This window comes from Limulus polyphemus, unplaced genomic scaffold, assembly GCF_000517525.1.
Source record: "Limulus polyphemus unplaced genomic scaffold, Limulus_polyphemus-2.1.2 Scaffold5782, whole genome shotgun sequence".
Lineage (NCBI taxonomy): Eukaryota > Metazoa > Arthropoda > Merostomata > Xiphosura > Limulidae > Limulus > Limulus polyphemus.
This window is the reverse complement of record NW_013671392.1, coordinates 47,090-56,529: the sequence shown is the minus strand read 5'-3', so window position 1 is coordinate 56,529 and position 9,440 is coordinate 47,090. Positions and strand designations below refer to the sequence as shown.

Genomic DNA, 9,440 nt, shown 5'->3' with positions numbered 1-9,440 from the left:
AGCGTAAGTGAAAAATCACTGTCATAGCTTAGTTTGATAAACGAGTACTTGAAAATACTTTCCTACTTGTTCGTAGTGGGTTCATAGCTTAGTTTGATAAACGAGTACTTGAAAATACTTTCCTACTTGTTCGTAGTGGGTTCATATCTTAGTTTGATAAATGAGTACTAGAAGGTACTGTGTTGTTAGGTCTATGTCTGAAAGGGTCATTTTTTCTTTTTGAAATCCTTCTCTGTCGATGATTTTAATCGTGTCATAATTTCTTAATCCAAACTCTTTCAAGCTTACAAAATGAAAGGACATCTGCCGGTCAAATTAAACATTAAAATATTTTTATGCTAGAAAATAGTTACGACCCAAATAGTTCATTTGCTTGGCTCGCAGATTATTAAATAACCATAAATAGATTTTTTTCTAACTATATAACTTATAACTATATTCTTACAGACTTTAGCAGAAGTGGCAGTGGACATGAAATGGCAGAGATTTGCTATTCTTCACGCTGATGACGAGTACAGCATCCACGTGACTAAAACGATTGGCCAGCTCGCAAAAAGTGATGATCAGTTGTGTCTGACCAAACTGGAAAGTATCCCCGTTGCAGAAACTGTAAGCAGTACCCCTGAACTGAGGGCTTACCAGAAAGTCCTGGAGAGATTAGCAGCGCGTCTAGAAGACAATATGGCGGTGATGGTAATAGCCCACGGAGAAACACTCCGCCGACTTCTCCAGGCGATGGCAGTAGTTTCTGAAGCGGTAAATCGTCTTCAGTGGTTGTTTTCATGGGTACCGGATCCATTATTGCTTGCCGATCTTGGTCAAGCACTCAACGCTAAGAACGTATATTCTCTGGCACCGTACCCCCGGGGAATCCGGCAGTTGGAGGAACGATGGGCAAGACTACAGGATCGCAGTTCCAACTCCATCTCCAGTCCCCAAGATCGCTGGTTTTTGGAGTACGTTATGGCGCGGAAGAACTGCCAAGTACGGGGCTTCAACAAGGAGGAACTTAACGATTTACCAGTTTGCGCTAATCTTGCCCTCCGAGAGTCTACTGGAGACGTGTTAGTTCGAACGTCCCGTGTCATTCCAGCGCTTCATTCGGTTTTCACTTACGCTCATGCTTTCAGACGAGCCTGGGAAATAAAGTGTCTGAACCAGCCTGGTATTTGTCCTGCTTTACGCCAGATGTCGCGCCGGGAGTTTGTTGGCCAGTACCTGGAACCATTGGATTTTGACCACAGCCCCAGAAGTCGAAGTCCGCCAGAAATTACCGGAAGAAAAACACCGGAAACTCGAGCAGGTGAAATTGAGGGTGTGAAGCTAGGGCTAACTGTGTACTCGTACGATCAAAATCTTGGCGTTGAACCTCAACAGGTGAGTTTCCCAATATGCATCTTTATCGGGTTCAAAATAATATAACAACCGAGTCAATACTATTCTTAGACGTTTAAAGCCTTTGAAAATGTGGCAAGGAAAGAAGTGGACATCGAACATTTTAAAACAATAACAAATCGCCATCTTTGATTTTAATATATATATTTTTTAGATTTTGTATCAATCATCTGTTTGAGATTAAATAACACAGTTATTGTGTTTTCTTTGTAAAGGTTATTGTTTACGACTATACTGGAGCGAACGTTCTGGATCCTAACTTTGAATATCTTCCTACACTATGTCCAGCTACTGGCTGTAAGAACTGTGTCAAGTAAGTACATTAACACGAAGTAGCTGTAAGGTTCTTGTTTGCTTCGTCAACTTCTTCGAATTTATATTAAAAAACGTATATAAAATGTTTGTTGAAGTTTATCAAAATCCACTGATGTATTAGGTTTTAACATGTTTGGTTCGTGGTGGGTTCTGGTAGACTACAGACCTAGACATGACTCCCTTTTGTTAGCTCTGGGTTGCCTAACATGTTTGGTTCGTAGTGGGATCTGGTAGACTACAGAGGCTAGACATGACTCCCTTTTGTTAGCTCTGGGTTGCCTAACATGTTTGGTTCGTAGTGGGATCTGGTAGACTACAGAGGCTAGACATGACTCCCTTTTGTTAGCCCTGGGTTGCCTCTTAAGATCCTCGGCCTTTTTACCTCTTAATATTATTATTTTCTGCTACTCAGATAGCAGCATGTCGTCTGTGGAAGACATTTAAAGTCATAAGACAGTGATCACCTAGCCAATTATATACTCGTCAAATACATTTAAAGTCATAGGACAGTGATCACCTAGCTAATTGAATACTCGTCAAATACATTTAAAGTCATAAGACAGTGATCACCTAGCTAATTGAATACTCGTCAAATACATTTAAAGTCATAGGACAGTGATCACCTAGCTAATTATATACTCGTCAAATACATTTAAAGTCATAAGACAGTGATCACCTAGCTAATTGAATACTCGTCAAATACATTTAAAGTCATAGGACAGTGATCACCTAGCTAATTGAATACTCGTCAAATACATTTAAAGTCATAGGACAGTGATCACCTAGCTAATTAAATACTCGTCAAATACATGTAATTATTCATAAGAAACCTAAAAAAGCAATAATATTAATTACCTCTTAAGCGAGTTTTTTATGTTTATTAATACGCGGTGTTAATGAAGTAAAAAGTTTTTTTGTGTTCATTACTACGTGGTGTTAATGATGTAAAAAGATTTTTTTATATAGTAAATACCTGGTGTTAATGAAGTAAACAAAATGTTATGTATAGTAAATACGTGGTGTTAATGAAGTAAAAGGTTTTTGTGTGTATAGTATTACGTGGTGTTAATGAAGTAAAAACTGACCACCAACAAATAACCCATCCAATCGCATCAATTGTTATTTTTTTATAATCAGAAAAAATAAATAAAAAGTTAAATTATTGAACATACTATACGAAGTAAGTACCATTTATGCAAATCAGCTCAGGATGAGAAAATATCACAATCACAAACCAACCGTTTGAGAGTTAGAAACGTTTATTCGAGTATGTAATATTGATTTGTGTTAATATTTAATATATAACTCTTAACTATTACTATATTTTTATGGTAATCGTCCAAAATTAATTCTCAAGTTGCAGCTGAAAGTGAAGTATTATTATTATTTTATTAGTAGTAGTATGTTCCATCCATTTCAGAAACGGCAGAAAAAATTATAATTTAAGAACGAAAAATCTTTTATTGAAGATTCAACGATGAATTTTAATTTTTTCATATGTAGAGTTCGTGAGGGAAGATTAGGAAATAAAAATTCAGAAGGAATAGAGATGATTGGGAATCCAAAAGATATCCTGATTCCTGTTCTCCTTCCAATCCACAAATCTGGAAACTCGCCGCTTCAGTGTAGTAATGTCGTCGATCCTCTGGCAGTCCAGGATCTCGAGGCAATCTTATGGACCATTGACAAGATAAATGACGATACAGAGTTTTTGAGTGGAATGCAACTGGGTACTGTAGTAATTGATACCTGTGGGTCCTCGCTGAAGGCAACACAACGTCTGTCAGACTACCTGGCGAGTCACGTTGTACAAGGTGTCGACAGTTTGGATATCGAGTCGACTCTAACATTTGTTGTATCTGGGAATTCTGAAGAGTCGGAAGCGGCTGCGGCTGTTTTAGGACCTCTAAATATCACAAGTATTGCCACGAGTGAGGTTAATCTTGACCGCAAGACGGCATCTGATAACTATAACTTACAGGTCAATGTACCGGTAGAAATAAGGGTCAGAGCCACAATAGAAGTACTGAAATATCTAGGTTGGAGTTTTGTGTCTATCCTCTATAGTGAAGACGACCAAAGTCATCAAGCTTACAATACTTTCAGGAAGCTAGCTAAAAGTGGAGGTGTATGTCTGGCAGCAGAACATGGTGTAGGGGGAGAATCTAAAAACGATGACGCTCAGATGCATCTCGCAATTCTAAAATTAAAAGAAGCAAAGTCTCGTGGCGCGAACGTCGTGATCCTCTTGTTAAACGTACACGACACAAAGATTTTCTTTTCGGCTATTAAACAAGCAATAGCCAGCAAAATCATCAGTCGGGGGGATTTCATTTGGATGGGGAGTAACAATCTAGAAATATTTTCAGATTTTGAGAAAGAAGCAGCTGGAGCCCTGATTTTCAGACAAGAACAAGGCGAAGTGAGAGAATTTATGACTCATTATCGTCGTTTGAGGCCCGAGAGTAACAAACGTAATCCCTGGTTTCGAGAGTTTTGGGAACAGGAAGCAGGTTGTACCGACGGTGACTGTGCAAAAGTTTCATCTACTGGCCAATCTTTGCAATACGTCTCGAACCCAGCAATTATTAACACGATTCAAGCAGTGCTTGCCGTAGCTGCTGGCTTAGCTCGTCTGAGGGACGAGGTTTGTGGTGCCGAGAAAGGCCTGTGTCCGAGGATACTCCAGCAATCCAAGATTCGTCATACTGTTAACCAGTACATTCGGTATACCTCTTCTGCGAGACTTGATGAAAAGAACGAAATGTTCAGCTTCACAAAAGGAGGTTATGGTGACCTCCCTGTGGAGATTCTAAACTTGAGAAAAGGACCCACTGGCGACTTCAATAAACAGAAGGTACGTGGAAATGAGGCTTTTCAACAAACAGTACTGGATAGTTGCTGTTTTGCAATAAGCTAATTAACATAAACTTTCTTCTGAAATATTTTTAATATAATTGGATTATTATTTATTAGTTTCATTTTAATGAATGGAGATGAAGGGGATAAGACGTGGGCGAGACCACCTTGGTTGATTCACTAAACATAATATCTCGGCAAATAAAAAAGATCGGATACCCTGCCCCCCCCCCTAACATTTTCATTCCACTGCCGTAATCAACACTTGTTTTAAGAACTTAAAGAAACCATGGGTAAGATTCTTATTGGGTCCACCTTTCCCGATATGGTTTATATCTAAGGTACAAAAGGGTTAAGTTGGTGAGGAAGTTTTATCATGGAGTTAGTTGATATCGCATCAGTTCACTCTAAAGGCTGAAGGGGGGGGGGGTTCTATCCGTTCGGAAATGCTGAATCCTATAATTAACTATCGATTCAAACATCCATTTCTGCTCCAAATTCCTGTGGTGGATCCATGTTTTCATTGGTTATATGATCCCTAATAATATGAGTCACGCACTAATGAAAAACAAAACAAAAACATGAATAATCAGTATTACAGTTAATCCCACTAATTACTCCTCGTGCCCCCTCTGTATTTTATACAGACAATGAGTGATTTTATCACAAGTTGGGGTCAGTCCTTCTAAGTGATGTAGCAGGAAAAACATACTTACTCAATAAGTGGAACCTCCCGTTAGTGTTTGGTATAAAAACAAGTCGGTAATTTTAGGGTTAATGTATTATGGTTTTTAAGCCCGCTACCTGCTGTGTTTATTTGTTCTATTGAATTTTGTGCAAAGCTACTCGAGGGCTATTCTCTAGCTGCCCCTAATTTAGCAGTGATAGTCGAGAGGGAAGACAGCTAGTCAATACCACCCACTGACAATTCTTGGGATGCTTACCCTTTTACTAACGAAAAAGGCCCGGTATGGCCAGGTGGTTAGGGTGCTCGACTCGGAATCTGAGGGTCGCGGGTTCGAATCCCCGTCACACCAAACATGCTCGTCCTTTCAGCCGTTGGGGTGTTATAATGTGACGGTCAATCCCACTATTCGTTGGTAAAAGAATAGCCCAAGAGTTGGCGGTGGGTGGTGATGACTAGCTGCCTTCCCTCTTGTCTTACATTGCTAAATTAGGGACGACTAGCGCAGATAGCCCTCGTGAAGCTTTGCGCGAAATTCAAAACAAGCAAACAAACTAACTAACTAACGAAAAATGGGATTGATCGTGACATTATAACACCTCCACGGCTGAAAGGGCGAGCATGTTAGATGATGGGATTCCAACTTGCAGCCCGCAAATTGCGAGTCGAGTGCCCTAACCTCCTTGCCCATTGTATTTAACTAATTTAGGACGTTTTAACTGTTTATGCTTAAATTGGGTGTAATACGTATTCTTTTGTTTTAGACCACATAAATAACCCTTGTTCTTTAACTGTAGGTGGGGTCTTATCACAATCGACTAACTAGTCTTGTCAATATGGTCACCTACAACAGCGCAGAAGATGAGATCACAATGGATCACGTGTCATCAGAATGTCGGGTTGGTTGTGGGCGTTGCAAAGGTCAAACTTCAGACTTCTTAATACTGGATTCTACAGATAATTTCTACATTGTTGGCACTTTCGGTGTTCATCTGCCTAACACCAATCCATTGGAGTGTGGTCCCTTGAGTTCCTCCCTAGGCCTACAGAATGTAGAGGCATTCTTATGGGCTTTGGATGAGGTTAACAAGAATGCCAATGTTTTACCGGGGGTGAAACTTGGGGCCATAGTTTTCGACACTTGTGGAAGCCGAGAGAAAACAGCCCGAGATGTCTCCAATTTCTTCAGTCGGTCCCAGAATGACGTCATCACACTCCCTCTAGTTAACGACGTGGCAGGCTTCGTAGCTGACCAGTCGTACGTCGTTGTGAAACCTGTAGTTGACATAACAATGTCGTTGAACATAACGACAGTGGCGCCACAGGCGTCTTCAACTATTTTCAATGATGTTGAAAAATACCGTTATCTGCTTCGGTTGTCTCTTCCAAACAACTTGTTAGCTGACAGCCTCGCGAGCCTGTTACGTCACTTCCGTTGGAATTATGTGTCGGTTGTGTATTCTCACGATAACCGACAGCAAATTGATGTGTTCAGGTCATTTCAAGCTGAAGCCGAAAGGAGAGGAATACAGTTTGCTCTAGTAGAAAAAGTGACCAGCCACAGCGAACAGGTGAACACAGCGATGGATAATATTGTGCATCGGCTGAAAATCAAACAAGAAGAAGGTGCCAGGTACAAAATCGCTATTTTTTAATTATTTTTTTTTTTGTGAAATTTAATTTTCGTGAAAATTTTTTTTACTTAAATCACTTTTAACGCCAGCTAAATAATGATCATTTAAATTGGATATTCTAGATCCTGGTGTTCCAGTTAATTTTCGCATATTTTCAGTGCTATTCACAATTTATATTGCGGGTATTTAACTAATTTTATTGATTTTTACGGGTTTCAACTGAAATATATTAGTTCACATTTTCATGCTTATAAGGATTTTATATAGGACTGTAACCAAGTGTTGTTGTTTCTCATCCTTTCTTTTTCTTGTGTTTAAAATCAGTACCTTGTGTTACAGAGTTGTCATTCTTCTTCTGACTACCGATCACACTGACCAGCTCCTTACAGCGGTCAAACAGTTACAGATGACTGGACGGAGCCACATTGGGGACTTCATCTGGGTGACTATCGATAACGTAGAGGTCTTTCACCGTTTTCCAGAGCAATCCTTGGGCACCTTGTCTATCCGTTCATCCTCCAGCATGGTCACCTCTTTCAAACAACACTTCCTCGGACTCAGCTTAAGGAACAACTCCAGAAATCCCTGGTTTCGAGAGTATTGGGAACAAGTCTTCAACTGTCGAGGCGCTGCCTGCTACAGCGAACTGCATAAAAATCTTCAGGATGTCCCATTTACCCAAGAACCAACCGTAGTAGATACCATCAACTCGGTTTTCGCGCTGACCCTTGGACTGGAAGCATCTCGACAAAAACTCTGTCCAGGATTTGGTCCAGGTCTTTGTCCAGAAATGAGAGAAGATCCGCATTATAGAGATTTGATCCTAAATTTCACAAAGAACGTCTCTTTCACTGGAGTTGATGGAAGCTCAGTGAAGTTCACCTCAAACCACTATGGTGTTGGGCAGCTGGACGTCCTCAACTTCCGACAAGTTGGAAGTAACGCTCATGCCTTCATAACTGTAAGTTTAATTCAATGAGAATGTAATTGATTTTGTTTGTTTTGGTTGTTAAGCACAAAGCTACACAATAGGCTGGCTGTCTGCGCTGTGCCATTCCACGGGTATCGAAATCCAATTTTGAGCGTCATAAACTCTCAGACTTCCGAATGAACCACCGGAAGGGAGGGCATTCAATTCGAATGTGTTATTTAGGTGTACCTATAACTTCGATTTCCCTACGCGTTATTTGTTATTTTAATAAAATAACCAAAGAAATCCTCGCGTATGATCAAACCTATTGTTTTATCTTTGGAAAAATATTACTGTTTAAAGCTTCAATGTTGTGTTTGATTTTATTAGATGTACAACAGACAAAATATGTTCTAAAAATACAGAAAAACAACCAAATAACAGTAATAAACATTTTATATAAAATATATAACTTATTCGGATATTTTGACGAAATATTAGAATATAATGTTTGTCGGTTAAGTATATTTATTTTTTGTCACTATTACAGGTTGGTAGTTATACAGAAAAGGAAGGATTAAGTGTGAACTTGACTCGAGTCAAAGGATATGACGAACACGCTCAAGAAATTAGCTTACACAACTTTTACTCGCAATGTCTTAAAAATGAAATGTGCCACGGTGGCGCCATCTCACGGTCACCATCTGTAATGCAAGTTTTACCTACAGAAAACTTCGCTCTGAGTGCTTTAGTCCCAGTGCATCAACCCGGAGAAGATTTCTTTACTTGTGGACCACTTAACCATGTAGATATATTCCAGAACCTGGTAGCACTTTCTTATGCTGTTGATAATTTGAATAAGAACAAAACAATTTTGCCGGAGATAAACTTGGGGGTTCTAGTTTTTGATTACTGTGGGCGTGAACAAAGGGCTGAAGAAAAACTTTTTAGTTACTTTGCCAAAGAAGGTAACGGCGAAACCAGTGAGTCACAAATCAAACCAAGTGCAGTACTGGCAACGCTAACTTTTAATGATGGCATTGCTGAAGAGGTTTACCCTATTCTCCAGGCTAATCATATTCCACAGATCACTAACCCAGTTGCGTCAACACTCGTGAGACGAGATACGAGTGTTTCTCTGACTTTGAAAACAGTTCCACCAGTCATGAGTCAAATCCAAGCTGTTATAGGTCTGCTAAACAAGTTTTCCTGGCACTACGTTCACGTGATTCATTCCAACGATGACTTTGGAAGAGAGGCACACTGGGAACTCGTGAAAGGAGCGAAAGAAAGCGAGATTTGTATCTCACGAGCACTGCTTGTCAATCCAGGGTCTTCTTCGAAGGACATCGAAAACCAGCTGACATCTCTGTCAGATCCAAACGCTCGGGTAATTATACTGCTATCTGATGATGGTCTCCTTACACGGAGCGTCTTGCAGGCGGCTAGCGATCTCAACCTTCTGAATCACTTTGTTTGGATTGGTACGGAAGGATGGGGAACTGATTCTAAGATAGCGGAACTCGTGGAAGACACTGTGGTCAATGCTTTCACGGTGAAAATGGAAAGTTACGACATTCCCGAGTTTAAAAGCTACTTCGGTGCAATGACGCTTGGAAAGCACGAGCCGATCCCAGATGCA

At 40.1% G+C, this 9,440-nt stretch overlaps 1 protein-coding gene across 2 annotated transcripts in view; it reads left to right on the top strand.

The window, feature by feature from the left end:
* The window catches only part of LOC106472974, a 25,503-nt gene that overhangs the window by 5,847 nt on the left and 10,216 nt on the right, over positions 1–9,440 (top strand). Inside the window, exons 4-9 of one of the 2 annotated variants that reach the window (XM_022401494.1) lie at positions 448–1,377; positions 1,611–1,708; positions 3,214–4,567; positions 6,052–6,887; positions 7,228–7,849; positions 8,349–9,435. In XM_022401494.1, coding sequence (XP_022257202.1) covers positions 448–1,377; positions 1,611–1,708; positions 3,214–4,567; positions 6,052–6,887; positions 7,228–7,849; positions 8,349–9,435 — 4,927 coding nt within the window. The remainder of the gene's footprint in view (positions 1–447; positions 1,378–1,610; positions 1,709–3,213; positions 4,568–6,051; positions 6,888–7,227; positions 7,850–8,348; positions 9,436–9,440) is intronic. The other variant, XM_022401495.1, reaches the window with a different exon arrangement.